At 41.5% G+C, this 15,714-nt stretch overlaps 1 protein-coding gene across 2 annotated transcripts in view; it reads right to left on the reverse strand.

Annotated features, from left to right (window-relative positions):
• celf1 (cugbp, Elav-like family member 1) overlaps positions 1 to 15,714 on the reverse strand; it is a 134,299-nt gene that overhangs the window by 116,792 nt on the left and 1,793 nt on the right. The window contains exons 2-3 of one of the 2 annotated variants that reach the window (XM_088004045.1): positions 5,344 to 5,531; positions 4,354 to 4,436 (exon numbers count right to left, since the gene is read on the reverse strand). In XM_088004045.1, the coding sequence (XP_087860171.1) occupies positions 4,354 to 4,436; positions 5,344 to 5,531 (271 nt within the window). Of the gene's footprint in view, positions 1 to 4,353; positions 4,437 to 5,343; positions 5,532 to 15,714 lie in introns of those variants that run through there. The other variant, XM_088004046.1, reaches the window with a different exon arrangement.

Below are 15,714 nucleotides of genomic sequence, written 5' to 3' on the forward strand. Positions count from 1 at the left end.
CCAGAATGCACCTGGAGACAATAAGGACGATTCATTTGCAGTTTTGTGTGTCATAAAGAGTGAAAATAAAGCCAGTCATGTAGCACAACATTTTATTCAATATTTTACACCCACTATGTCACTACAATCAGTCAGTCTGGTAAGGTTTTTAGCAACCATGAGTCAACAATGGGGCAACCCTACTACATAAACTACTGGGATATCATACACAGTTTGCAATAAGAGAAGGCCCTACTTGTACAGTTCTTGTCAGATGTGATTTAAAAAATAATTGGATCATGTTCTGCCTCCCACCTGGGCCCCCTCTAGTCCTGGGTCAGGGTCTTGCTGCACCCCCAGCCTACCTATAGCTCCTTCCCTGAAGTGATGTCACAAATCTATTACAATTGTGGGAGGAACTGTATGATGTGGATTTCTAAATCAACACCAGATTGAGTTAGAGTTGGTATTAATTTAGTAATCAACACTGGACAGGATTACTTTTATTTAACTCTTTGGAATAACAAACTCTTTAGGGAAACTTACACTCATGTTGTTGAATTAGACTAAACAAGTGTTGAATTAACACTGTATTTTAACATACAACACTTACACTGGAAATCTAACACTTTTTAATTTGCTGTGTGTTGACGTAAATGGATCAATCTTCTTTTCTCCTTCTTCATCAAATCTTACGATAACATTCATAGCTGGATTTTTAGATTCTTTTGGTCTTTCCTTAATACCTTCAATTTCAGTTCCTTCTGTACTTTTCTCACTTGTCTTTTCTTCCTCTTTCTTAGGTCTCTGCTTCACCCTTTCCCACCTTTACCCACTATCCCTTCATTTTGACCACCCATCTCTTCCTCTTCACTATAGTCCACACTATTCCAATCACTTCTTTCTAAATTCATGAATGCCAAATTCTGACTTTTTTTGCATAAATAATGAAAAGTTCAGTTCCAAACTTTTCTGTCTTCTTGCTACCACAATCATAGGTGGCTTCCGGAAGAGTCATCAGCTCCTTTTCCAAAACCACCTTGGTGATAGTTTTCATTCAATGTAAGGCCCACCACACAAGTTTGAAGCGTCACATCACGTGACTATGAAACACATAACTCACAAAGAGTAACTGGATAGGCTGACTGTTGGATCTGGGATCCATGTCCGTGACCTGAAGTAACCTTCACTTTTTCACACTGAATTTTTACATCCTGAATTTCATACTGCAGTATTGAGTCAGTTGAATCTGAGAAGACTGAAAATATCGCTTTTGAATTTTGAAAACTTGAAATTTTTATATACAAATTTTTAACCCTGAAAAGTTAGACTGAAAAACAAAAACAGCTATTAAAATGTGATTATTTTGAAATAATAATGTCAATTTTGTGCTTGAAGTGAAAATGACAAACTTTTAACCATGAACAGGGTTTCCCCCAGTGAATTATAGGCCTGACGGGCCGCCATGCTTTCTGTGCCCCCCGACAGGGTAAGTGTTGTGTGTTTTTGTTTTTATTGAAAAGCAAAAAAATATTTTTTATTTTTTAATATGCCAGACTGCAAGCATCTCGTCTCATGAAGCTCGGGCAACCAAAATAGTCTCTTTGGTGCTTATTAAAAACTTAAAAGACACGAAATGGAAGAGCTACGAAAGCCACATTAATTTAATTTTCCCGTTTGTCCCACTACATCCAACAGCAGAGACCCGCAGTGCAGCGGATTTAACTCATCATGCAGGGCTGGTCCAAGGCTGTATGAGGCCTGGAGCAGAATTTGATTTAGGGGTCCCTGTTGATGTTAAGAACATCAGCACCACTAACAGCGTTTCACCATGGATTTAGTGAAATCTGGGAAAAGACGCCTTGTTTACTTGACCAAGCAGTCAAATGTAATTGTAGTTTAGATGCATTAATGAACAGCTACAACTCAAATATTAAACTGAGAGCATCAGCTTGTTGCTATGGTAAAACAATCTATGAAGATTGTGTTTTGAACTTTTACAAAGTAAACTTGCCAGCTCCTTAAAATCTTAAATTTAAATCTTAAACAATTTAAAATCTTTTAATTTATCTATGCTGAAACCTTTAAATCAAATTTAGCAGCACTGATATTCTCTTAGTTCATTTATGCCTTAAGCCGGTTTTAAATGTATTAAATCGTGGTTTTAGATCCACTACCCGATGACTTAACTTGGATTTAACAGAAGTGCAAATAACTGATGTTTATTTTAATTGTATTTTTATTATTTGTTGTTTTTAAAACTATAATTGTGGGTGTAAGTATTGTCTGCGATGTCTTCCAGTAACATAATTACTCAGTAATATTTTACGTTTCTTGTTAACTTAACATCTTTTAATACAAAACCCCGGTGGACCGCCTCAGTGCCCCGACCACCGGGCTTAACAAGTTTTCAGGGAGACACCCTGAATGCAGAGATAATGACAACTTTTTTTTACATTAAAAATATATTCCAAATATATTTTAACACTGAAAAAGTAAGCACTAATATACAACATTAAAATTTCAGGGTCATTTTTAATTTAAATTCTTGTGACACATATTTACTTCCATAGCCTAGAATCTATGTTAGGGAAATTAAAGAGGAGCACAAACGGAACCTCTCTAGCTCAAGTGAACAAGAGGAAAAGCTCAACCAAGACAAGTGTTTCATTTGTGTCAGCAAAATCAGTTACATTGGACACACAACAAATGGACTTGAGCCAGATCCTTTGAAAGCAATGTGACATGCCACTGCCAGAAAAAGAAGCAGAACTGGAAAAAGTCCTCGGCATGGCGAATTATCTTGCAAAGTTTGTACCAAAACTTGCCAGGGTGAGCACGTTCCTCAGACAACTTCTTTGACATACACAGTTCAAATGGGATGAAACACAAAGAAAAGAATTTAAACAATTGAAAGAGACAATAACAGCTGAACCAGGGCCAGTTGTCTACTTTGAGCCGAGAAAAGAAGTGACACTACAGGTAGATGCATTGAAACATGAATTAGGCGCCTAGATGGTGGTGCTAGGTCCAATCAAGCATTTAGCACAGCTCAATAGACACCATGGGAGAATTCCTCAGACAAAGAATCAAGGCAACATTCCAGGTATGTTTTTGATGAGGGAATAACATCATAACATGATGTAAAAAGTCAATTTTACTGGATACTGGACCTTTAACACCAAATTGGTGGGCTGCTAGTGGACTGCCCTGTTGCCCTTACCACTGGGCTTAGCAAGTTTATAGGGGAAATCATGGATGAGTATCTTACAATATTTTTAGAAGATGAGGAAGATGTTATGGTGATAGAGATGCTCAATATTCTTTACTGTGATGCAGTTCCCTCAAGTTCTGAGGAATGTAGGAATGATAATGATCTGTACTGCGACGTGTAATATGTAAATATTCTTTACATTTCTTGCATGATACTGGTGATTGCAACTAATCTAACATTTCCAATTATTTTTGGCTGAAGTATATAACTTTAAGACAGACTGAAAGAGAGCAGGATGTACATCTTCCAGTTCCAGCACAGGTGAGGCAGGAGAGAGCAAGATTCAGTTTAAAATGGTCATTAAAACAACATGCTTTGATAGAATTTAGCCTATTGTTTGCTCAGAGTTAAACTTACAGGCAGTCAGATCGGCTCAGCATTTTTCTGTTTTGAGTATATTCAGAGTTAGCTGTTGACACTGACATAACAGTTAAATAACGTACATATTGTAAGTTAGTGAACAGATATTTACCTTTTAGCTAATTTAACTTTTCATGTTATTTTGCTGCACAAAGAATGTTATTATTTTGGAGTTATATTCACTTTCTGACCATTCATTGAATACTTATGTTAGACTGGGAAAGGAAATCTTTTGGCACATCAGCCCCTCCAAGCATTTCCAATCAGCATAGCTACAGAAATAGCTCAGGATAATCTAAGACAGTCTAACTGTATGCTTTATCAAATATGAGAGTTTTAAGCCTAATCTCATGGACTAAAACTGAGGGCAGGCTAATAACTAAAAGATATAACCCTTCATTTTACATTTAGAAATGGTAGGAACCACCAAAAACCTACAAAATATAAAATGTCTCCAAGAAAAGCCTGCTTCTCTTGATTTTTTACTGATTTTTTGATTTGTGGGTGGTGTCCAACTTTTGAAATCCACATTTGACTTAACCTTGAACTGCAACCAGAGCTTTTCAACCTACTTCATAAAATTCAACAGAAATATCCTGCAACTTTAGATGCGCCCTTGCTCCAATCTACTTTCAACTGTGCTATTACTATGTTATATTAATAAATTGATAAAAGCGTTAAAATAAACTGCATTTTTTGAGCAGTTTACATTTAGAGCAAATAAATAGGCTATCACGTACCCCAGGCAGGATCTTCAAGTTGTGTAGAGAATTCTGTGCTTCCAAGGCTGATTTACGAGTATAATATGTTACAAAACAACAACCTGCCAAAAAATAAAAAAGTGTTAAAACAAGTCCCAGAATCAGTCTTGATGTGTAAGATTGACTGATGAATAAAATGTGAATTTTCTTTTGTATGACAGATTAAACAAAAATTTCAACACATGAATGTGTGCATAGTAAAATGTATTTTAGTATTTACTTAAAGATGTTTTCAAAAGGCACTTTTTGTCTATCAAGCAAAACTTAAGAGCCAATAAATAAATAAATAAATAAATAAATATGGGTGTACTTGTACTTCTTGAGGAAGCTAAGATCACTTAAGGTTTGCAGCAAGATGCTGCAGAGCTGCTATAAACCTGTTGTTGAGAGTGTCATCTTTTCTGCTGTCATATGTTGAGGAAGCAGAATCAGAGCTGGGATCTAAAAACAACAACTGATAAAGGAGGCTGGTTCAGTTCTGGGGCTGTTGATGGTGAGTCAAAGAAGGATTTTACATAAAATCAAGAAAATTATGAACAACCCTGACCATCCTCTTCATGAGACTCTTAGAAAAACAGAACGTCTGCAGTTAGAAGCTTCTTCAAATTTGCTGTAATACAGCCATCCCCTCTACAATAACTCTGAAGAATTTGAATTTGTATGAGTTAAAACAACATTTCCCTTTGGGATCAATAAAACACTTTTGGATTTGAATTCTCCTGAGGCAGCTGCTCTTATTTATCTAATTTGTCATAATTGATATGCAGAAGATTTAGCTTTTGTGGTTATTGTTCTCATATTTCTTTGTTAAAGGCAGTAATGACAATTCTAAGAATTTGGGTTTATGGGTTTTAAAATGTTTCACTTGAATTGACAGTCAACCAACCAGAAGGAAATCCTGTTAAAAGATTCAAAACATTGATTTTATGTGTGTGTCGCATGCATGATTGTAAATGGTTGCATGGTGACCTTTGCTCTGTGGTGGGTTTTGGCTCCGGTCTCGTAAGACATTAATCTCGTAGACTGATCCAAAGGGTTCAAACAGCTCACGAAGCTGCTCTTCAGACCATGACCGTGGGATCTGTCCCACAAACATCTTAATAGCATCAATATCTGGTTGATCTGGATGATCCAGAGATCCATTCATCTTCTTCCTGCTTTAGGCACAAATACAATTAGACAGACAAAAAAAGTATATGAAAGCTTGCAACTATAATTGGGAAGTGTGTGTTGAATATATAATTTATCTAGTAGTTTTTTTCATTGCAACTCAAATTAGCAGGATGCTTATTTTAACCATGAGCCTTTATTGTATACCATTTCAAAGGTAAATTTTGTCATCATTCATTATAAAAATAATAGATTTTAATTCATAATTTAATACCCTTTTGTGGTGAAGTTAATTAATGACTTTCTATTGGCATAATGCCCAATGTTGTCAATGCCTTATGTTACAATTCTCTTTCAAAACTTCTCTAGTTAACACTCACGTTTTGGAGCCAACAGTGATACCTAGTGACTAAGAATGTAACTGCATGTCTGAGCTTGAACTTGAATAACAGTAATTTGACAATAAACCCAGTGCAACTTTTTTAAGTTGGGTAATGTAGATGGAATTATGTTTGTGCTCAAACTTCTCAGAGGAAGTTACTGTGTTTTGTGAATAAATAGATCTGTGTCACTGTAACCCAATACCAAAGAGGATTACGGCCACTGAAAAAACTAATCGTGACTCTAATCTCAGAATTCTAAGCTATTTTTCTCTGTCCTTTTTCTCAAAATTATGACTTAAAAGCAGATGGTTCCTGGGAGGAACCAGCTTTAATGATCAAGATGCAAGTTGTGGAAGGGGACAACTGTCAGGGTCATGGGTGGTTTGAGTTTTTTTGAGGTTTGGTTATTATTTCTGAATTGTTTAGTCTCTTATTGTGATTAGATAAGCCTTGCTTCCATTTTACTTTTGTTCAGTCCTTTCTTAGTGATTGTAGTTTATTATGCTTATTTATTCCTTGTATCTATCTGCAACTGTTAGATAAATTTTCTTAGTTCCCCTGTTGTGTACTCTCCCTCTCCCCCTTTTCTCTCTCTCCCTCTCTTCAGCCTGCCATCTGCTCTCTCCCCACAGGGCTATTCAACTAAATTGCTCAGGGGCTGTTCATTCATCAAATTATGCATTATGTTAAAAAAATAGAGAATTATGTTCTAAGTATTGAAATTATCTGTTTCATTTAAAAAACAGATAACTCCCAAAAAGTATTTTTGCAACCCAGTGTAATTAATGAAATGAAGTTCAATTAGGTGCAGCTGGAAAAGACTGTGTGCTTTTCCAGCTGCTCCCCTCAGGCAGGAGGCTGAGGAGCATCCAGAGCAAGACCACCAGGCTGAGAAATGGTTTCTTCCCTTCAGCCGTCAGACTGGTGAACTCAAGCTGTAAAAGTTTTGCAAGGGAACACAAAAGAAAAAAAATTCCCATGTGCCCTGGAGGTCTCCGTACACCTCCATTTCCTGGAGGCGTTTCTTTATAGTGTTTAAATCTGTCTGCTCTTCCACAAGCTCCTTCGACAGGTCCTCAAAGAAAGATAATTGGCAGCCTTCCCACTTCAACCCACGCTTTTCTTTGGCCATCTGCAGCACCTTGTCCTGAGCTGATGAGCGCAAAAACCGTATCAGGATGGTTTGGGGTGGTTTATTGACATCTGGCTTGGGTGCCAGTGAGCGATGGGCCCGCTCCACTTTGAACTCACTGCCCGCGAGGCCAAACTCTTGAGCAATGGTCCTCTCCACATATTGATGCACATTTCCTCTTTTGTCTTTGTCTTCTTTCAGTCCCACCATTCTCGCGTTGTTCCTCTGACTCCGGTTCTCCAAGTTCTCGACTCGTTCCCAAAGAGTCACCAGTTTCTTGTCACATATCTCCACACATTTCTCCATCTGAACACTTGCATCTTCAATATCGGACACTCGCTATTCAACTTCGCACAAAGTTATTAGAATATTTTTTTAGGGAGTCTTTAAACTCTTTAGTTGTTTATTTGATTGAGACAACATCTGCTGCCACAACTTGTAGCGTTGCGCTCATTTTCCGTATTTCTTCCATGAAGTTGGAGTCGGTATGTTTCTCTTCAGTGGAGCTTAAGTCCGTCAGCGGGTTAGCATTAGTGCTTTCAGGGGTGGAGCTGGTCTTCGCTGCTAGCTTGCTCCTTGTTGCTGGTCCTTTGAAAAAGTTAGCTTTGCCGTTACTTGACATTTCATCAATAAATTATTAATATCTGTCCTCTTCGAAAGACTTTTGGATTTACCGTGTCAGATGTATTTATATCCGGGTAAACTGAAAGGTATATATTTCAAATAAATGTGAGAAAAAACTGTTGGTTTCTGTAGCTCTCCGAGTGTGCTGCCATCCTCTTCGGGGTCCCGTGTGACTCTCACAACTGAGATGTTAATAATACAGTGAGGAAAATAAGTATTTTAACACCCTACAACTTTGCAAGTTCTCCCACTTAGAAATCATGGAGGGGTCTAAAATTTTCATCTTAGGTGCATGCCCACTATGAGAGACATACACTAAAAAAAAATCTAGAAATGAGCTTTTAATAATTTGTGTGTTACTGCTGCAAATAAGTATTTGAACACCTGTGAAAATCAATGTTAACATTGGGTACAGCAGCCTTTGTTTGCAGGTACAGAGGCTAACTGTTTCCTGTAGTTTTTCACCAGGTTTGCACTGCAGCAGGAATTCTGGCCCATTCCTCCACACAGATCTTCTCTAGATCTGTTATGTTCTGTGTTTTCTGTGTAGTTATTTTTGAGGTTTTCTGTTTTTAGTCCTGTTCCTGTCCTGTCTTCCCTGTTGATTGCTTCACAGGTGTGTCTAGTTACCTGATTACCCTCCCTGTGTATTTAAGCCCACCTGTTGTCTTTGTCTCTTGTCGGGTCCTCGTCTTATGTCAGTTGTTGTCTTTTGTCTATACTCTCCGGTAGAACTGCGAAGTCCTGGATAGCGTTAGCTCTCGTTTTCAGTCCTGTGCATCAGTTGCTACCAGTAATTAGCTGTGTGCTATACTCTCTGCCGTGCCGCCTGTGCTGGACAGTTTTGAGCTTTCACCATTAAATTCATCATTTTCTTCACAACCTGGGTTCCTGCGTTCAACCTCACCACCTCTCACTCACCAATTCATGACAAGATCAGCCAGGTTTCTGGCTGTTGCTGAAAAACACGGAGTCTGAGCTCCTCCATAGATTTTCTGTGGGGTTCAGGTCTGGAAACGGACTAGGCCACTCCAGAACCTTGATATGCTTCTTATGGAGCCACTCCTTGGTAATCCTGGCTGTGTGCTTCAGGTCATTGTCATGTTGGAAGATCTAGCCACGACCCATCTTCAAGGCTCTAAATGAGGGAAAGAGGTTGTTCCCCAAAATCTTGCAATAAATGGTCCTGATCATCCACTCCTTAATACAGTGCAGTCGATCTGTCCCATGTGCAGAAAAACACCCCCAAAGCATGATGCTTCCACCCCCATACTTCACAGTAGGGTTGGTGTTTTTGGAACACCTCCAACTTTGTCCTCCAAACACAAGTGGAATTACAATCAAAAAGTTCTATTTTGGTCTCATCTGACCACATAACTTTATGCCATGACTCCTCTAGATCATCCAAATAGTCATGGGCAAACATAAGACACGTCTGGATGTGTGCCTCTTATTTCTCTTAGTAATGTGGATTGCTGCCAACAGTCAGGCAATTAGATCATTCGCGCACCTGATATAAACTTATTGCATCTCTAATAGTGCTGTTTACATTATACTCTATATGCACGTATAACATAGACATGTTTTATCGGCCTGCTTATTTCAATTTTGAGGGATTGGAGATTGGCCAATACTTACATGTGAAGCCAATCTTATCCTCAGATCTTATTTACCTTATTTACATCAAAGGTTTAAAAATCAGCTGCTGTCCTCTTCTGTTCTACAGTGAGAGATTTGACGGACAGACCAGCTCACCAGGTCATGTCTGTACGTTTGCCGTTAACAGTAGTCTGTTGCCAACTCAGCAACTCTCTTACTATATTTAGTAACATTTCAGATTAAAAAAAATGGTATTGGCCACTGCCAGTAGGAAGGCCAGACTTTTTAAAAGATCTGTAATCGGGGAACAGCCAGAAAACTGCAATCGGTGCAGCCCTATTTAAGAAGGAATACATACACACATATTCATGACACTTTTATTAATTCCTTTTAGGCATAATTACAATAACTAAAATTTTAATTTATATACAACATAATTTTTTCTCAAATGAGAACGTGACCAGTACTGGGCTGATTCTGTGCCTTCACATGATGTTAACTGGAAAAGTTTCACGACTTATAAGCTGTTGTAAAAATGTTTTAATCACATAAATTATCATTTTGCTACATAATGTCAAACATTGAAAAGTTTTAATTATTGTTAAACGTTTTCAAACACGCCACGAGAATCGACTCATTTAAAGTTAAGACTCCGTTTCACACAAATACGAACATCATGGAATAAACGTTTGGTTCTTGAACTGGACTATCCAAGGTCGCTATCAAGCTAAGTTTCTATTGGGAGCTCCACAAATCTTTTTGATAATTACGTTACCAAGACGTGTGAAAACATGGAGCTTAGCGCTGGAAAACTTCTGCCTCACCTGCTCCACCCAATCGCTGCGTCATACTCTCCGCCTCCAACCTCAGCGCTGGACCTGGACCCGGCGTGTTCAATCTTCAATCAAGCTCCGCATTTAAGGATCCACACCCACGCCGGCAGCCGCTCTCCAGCTGTGCTCAACTGGTACGCATCTCAATATCTGACTCCGAGTCCGATGCCCCTCTTCGTTCTCTGGTCGCCCCCCGCGGGGATCCGGATACCTTTCCCACCTCTCCGGTCAGGCGCAGCTCTCGTCTGGCTATGCGCTCAGGTCGCCTGTCTCCTGCTTCCTTCCTTAAATCTAAGGGAATCTCCCTCCACCCTCCTCTGCTGCTCAGGAACACCCCCTCTTGTCCTCACTTGTTGCCTATCAACACTCTTCAGGGTTCCGTTTCCTCGCTCTCAACTCTCCTGCAGCAGGGCGCTTCCAGTGCCTTGGCCACGTCCTCGGTCCCCCTCCTTTCCGGATCTGTCATTCCTCCGCCCGTTCCTCAACCACCTCCATCAGTTTTCACTCTCGCCAGCGCTCGTCCTGCGCCCCCTTCTGGTAAGCCTGTCTTTCCTTATCTTGCTTTTCTGAATTCACGAAGCTCACTGATTTCTCCTCTCGGCCCCTCCTCTCCCTTAACAGGCGCGCCCTACACGCCTATATATGCGAATATTTCTCCCAGACTCCCCTCAAAAATCTTGCAGGGTCAATACGTTAATCTAGCCTCCATTCTCCTCCCCATCCCCTAAGGTTGATCAAACCATTGCTTCGACTGATCAATTTTCAGCTATCATTAAATCTTCAGATCCCCGCCTTTCGAAAGATCTGTCTATTGGTCAATTTCTGGCTGCTTTCAGCTAGGGACATCATTTGTTCCGTCTATCCCAATCGCCGAATTGAACTGGACACTTATTTGGCGTTGATTGCCGATCTCCATCTTCAATATGGCAAGTCCCTGTTTTATCAGTATCATAAGGCTTTTGCTAACAAAGCCGCCGGCGTTCTGTCTCGTCATGGTCAGATGCTTAATTGGTCATCTCTGGACATGGAGATTCTCATCATGCTTACTCAAGCAGTTTCCTGCCACCTTTGTGGCATTGCAGGCCATTAAAGCACCTTCTGCCCTTCTCTGCCTTTCAAGTCTGGACTTCCCGCCGCAGCTCCTCTGCAGCCACTCCTCAAATCAAACCCGGTTGATCGTTACGGCAGACAAGTGCGGGTCCATCATAATATGCCCATTTGCAATAATTTTAACGAGAGATTTTGTTCATTTCCTAATTGTGCTTTCCTCCACGTATGTAGTTTCTGCAGAGACGCCCATCCCAAGTCGGTCTGCCCCCGCCGCACCTTTCCCGGCAAGAGCCGTCGAGGCTCCAGGAATTAGTTTCCACCCCCATCCATGTCCCTGTATTAGCTTCTTTTTTGATCCACCACCCCGATCGTTCGTTTGTTGATTTTCTTATCACTGGTCTCACTCAGGGATTTTTCATAGTCTTACCCCAACTTCCTGCTTCTTCTCTGGTCATCCCTAATCTTCAGTCTCACAATTATTGCAGAAAGAAGTGTCTAAGGGTTATGTCATCGGCCCCTGTGCTTCTCCCCCCTTTTCCCACTTTCGCGTTAACCCTCTCGGAGTCGCAGTTCGCAAATATTCAGGGAAAAAAACGGCTAATTCTAGACTTATCGGCGCCTCATTCCGGTCCCCACCTCAGCATTAATAGCCTTATTCCAAAACCGCCCTTCTCTCTTCATTACGTCACTATAGATCACGCTGTCGCTCTGATAAAATCGGCCGGTCCGGGGCTCTTATTTCTCGGCTGCTCGATTTAGCGAATTCAGTTCCTTCCTTATTCGATCAGGTCGTTCTAGACGCCGGTTGCCACTCCGATCTCGCATTCTGGTCCTCACTGCTTAACTCCTGGAACGGTATCTCTTTTTTTTTATGACGACGTCATTCTCTCGGCAGATTCCATGCAGTTTTTCACAGATGCTGCCCCGTCCGCAGGTTTCGGTTGCTTTTTTCAGGGCAGCCGGTTCGCAGAAAAATGGCCTTATTCGATTCCAAAGTCCGAGTCCTCTGCTTTTTATGAAATCGTTCCCATCGCTGCAGCCTGCTGCATTTGGGGAAAGCAGTGGAAACGTAAGCACATCGTAGCTTTCTCCCAGCTTCATCAGCCTTCCTCCTCTCAAAGCCTCTTTTCTAACCATGTGATAAAGCTTCTCCTGAAAGGCATTTCCAATAGTCACCCGTCACTACCAGATAGCAGGAAACAATCACATTTCCTATCCTCATTAATTTGCTCGGTACTCTTAAACGTAGTTTCTATTCTCCTTATCTTAAGAGCCTCCTTAAGAGCTCTTTTCTATTAGCCTTCTATGGTCTTCTTCATTTGGGAGAATTCACGTCCCCGAACAACACTTTTATTTCTTCTAGAGACCTAGCCGTTTCCGATTAGTTTTCACCCAGACTTCTACAGTTTAACCCTTAAGCATTCTAAATCTAAAGGCGCCTGTACAATCATCGTGGCCCGCACGAATGGTCGGCTCTGCCCCTTCCGGGCCATGTTTAAGTTTGCACTTTTGAGACATCAACTGCGCAGCCCCCCTGAACCTCTTTTCTTAACCCCAGAAGGCTCGATCATGTCCGCTGCATGGTTTCTCAAACATCTGAGACTTCTTCTAGCTGCATGCAACCTCCCTCCTAGTCAATTTTCAGGCCACTCCTTCAGAATAGGAGCAGCCACATCCGCAGCGGCCCAGGGCATACCCACATCATCTCTCCAGCAGCTCGGCAGATGGTCATCTACAGCTTTCTCATCCTATATTCGCCCAGACCTCTCAGCCGTCCTTTCAGCTCAACGCTCTCTCAGTGCTTAGGTAAGCACTGCGCAATTCGCTGGTGGTGGTTGGTCTCCCGACCCAGCACATTCATATTTACCTCGTTTCTGTCACGCATACCCTGTCCCTGTGTCCTCTCATGCCACTGTTGCAGGTTTCACTCCAAGAGTCCCGCCTCTCTCCGTTAAGCTCCTCTCAGCCCCTCAATCAAAGCAGCCCTGTAGCTGACCCGTATCCTCCTGCCTGGCTCAGTGCCACCCCAGTATCCCCTCAGCTGGCCCATGTCCCAGCTGTTCTCTGTCTATCCAGCGAGGCTCCTCTCCAGCCCACACCTGTCCTTCAGCCTTTCTCCAGGCTATTCTGCGTCCCCACAAGCTGACCCGTATCCTCCAGGCCAGCTCCGCACCGCACCAGTATCCCCTCAGCTGGCCCATGTCCCAGCTGCTCTCTCTGTCTATCCAGCGAGGCTCCTCTCCAGCCCGCATCTATCCTTCAGCCTTTCTCCAGGCTATTCTGCATCCCCACGAGCTGACCCGTACCCTTCAGGCCGGCTCTGCGCTGCCACAGTATCACCATGGCTGGCCCTCATTCACCTGCCCGGCTCCGCGCCTCCCCAGTATTCCCTCACCTGGCCCATGTCCCAGCTGTTCTCTCTTTCTATCTGGCGAGGCTCCTCTCCAGCCTGCATCTATCCTACAGCCTTTCTCTAGGCTATTCTGTGTCCCTACTGCTCATCCTCTCCTCCTGCCTGGCCCCACACCATCCAGTATCCCTTCTGGTGGCCTCCATTCACCTGCCCGGCTCCGTGCCATCCCTGTAGCCCCTAAGCCGATCATGTTCATCATCCTGGCTCCACCATCACAATAACCACCAAGCCATCCTGCATCCTCCCGCCCTGTCTCATCCTAGCTGCGTATTCCTCAGCTGGCCCTATTCACCAGCCTGGCATCATGTGGTTATGCTGTATCACTGCTGACCTTCTTCCTCCAGCTAAGTTTCCATGTGTCATCTGTCACCCTAAATCGATTTCTTCTATCGGTGCCTCACTTTTTCTCGTGAACAGCTTCCCTATCGGCTGACCTCTTGTTTCCTATGCCTTTTCTTCCCTCGCGAACTCTCCTCCTGTCTCAAGTCAACTCACAGGTCTATGGTCTCGCTATTCCCTTCTCTCACCTCAGGGCCTCGGCCCCCTTTTTGGGGGGAGAGCATCCCTAATCAACGTTGGGGATGTTCACCAGAGTTCACAGCATCACCGCTCAAATCTTCTGCCGGGGCCCGAGCGCCAAAGAACTGTTATTCATTTCTAAAGAATTGTTATTCATTTTGTCATTAAATTCTTTATCTTTTCTGCGTCTGAGTTTATCCAGATTGAAAAACCTTTATCTTGGCTTTTTTTTCTGTCCTTCCTTTATTTTCTCTGTCCCTGAAGGATAAATCTTTTTTGCCATATTGTTTTGCCAACTTCCACAGGAACCTTGGAGGTTTGGATGCGCACTGCACATTGAAGCTCATATTACTGGTGAAGCGTGACCTAACATGGCCACCAGGGGGTGCTTGAGGAATTTATAATTTTTTTTTCTTTTTGTCCATATGAAGGATTTTTACATACATGATCAAATATATATTGTAAAAAATATATATGCAACTTTATAATGAAATTGTGTGTTTTGTTAATATAGCCACAAAGAAAATCACAAAAAATATAAAAAATCAGTTCCACTTAGGGGAAACCTACTGGCTCTGGGACCCTATGCGGCTGCCTAGATTGCTTTGCCTTGGGCCGGCCCAGAATGTCATGCAATATTCTAAACCATGATGTCTTAGGGTGCATTCAGACCTCCAGTCCGCTTTAATCATTCATTTGTCTAGAGAGTCAGATTCATTTGGGGAGTGTGAATGCAAATTTGAATTCCAAAATAGACTAAACAAAGCGAACTCTGAAGTGCCTACCAACCTAGGTCTCGGTCCAGTTGAAGAGAACTCTGATGTGGTCGGAAGGCAGTGAGAATGCAAACGGATCAGAGGTCAGTTACCATGGCAATGGGTCTGCGTGCCATCACAGAGCGAGGAAACGCAGAATATAAATTTAAAGCTGTTTATCACCTTGTTTTCCCTTTGATGTGGCGTACTGCAGCTGCTATAATTTTTAAACCTTTAATAAATGACAAACTGGGCTAATTTCCTCGTTTGTTTGAACATATATTTATAACAATCAAATATGACATATTTCATAAAGTGTGAGACATGGTTTGTTACATTTTCACAAACTAATTTTAACAGTGGCAATTATGTAATATTAAATTGACCGATATAAAAGAGCAAATTACTTATTCCTCTCTTGCATCTTGACAGAGACCAAACTGTTTATAGATTTAAATCCAGGGAGAATACATATTTCTTCTTCAAAACATCAGAAATATTCTCAGCTTTAATTTAAGCCATATTTCTAGAAATTAGGTTAAAAAAATAAGGATGCTACAATAAGGGCTGTTGGAGGGGGGGGCCTCAAAGTTGAACAAGATCTTAAAACACCATAACAACATAGCAACAACCTATATTTATCAATCTAAAATTTAGTCAGATCATACTATATTGTCATCATGTGGGAGCAATGCAAAGCAAATTTAGTATACTGTTTCTGTTTCTGTTGACGACAGTACTGGAGTGCTGTGTTGATCTGAGACTGTAGTTTTTAATCAGACCATCAGAGAAAAGGTCGCTGGTCATGAAGTATGTTATGAAATAAGCAAATTTGCTGCTATTTTAATAAATAAGCCCTACTACTTCTGCTTAGCCTCTATAACAACTTGTCTGCAGACTGCAGACAAGTTGATCAAAAAAT

This window comes from Poecilia mexicana, unplaced genomic scaffold (genome assembly GCF_051168715.1).
Source record: "Poecilia mexicana isolate PSO_F unplaced genomic scaffold, ASM5116871v1 scaffold_3, whole genome shotgun sequence".
Classification (NCBI taxonomy): domain Eukaryota; kingdom Metazoa; phylum Chordata; class Actinopteri; order Cyprinodontiformes; family Poeciliidae; genus Poecilia; species Poecilia mexicana.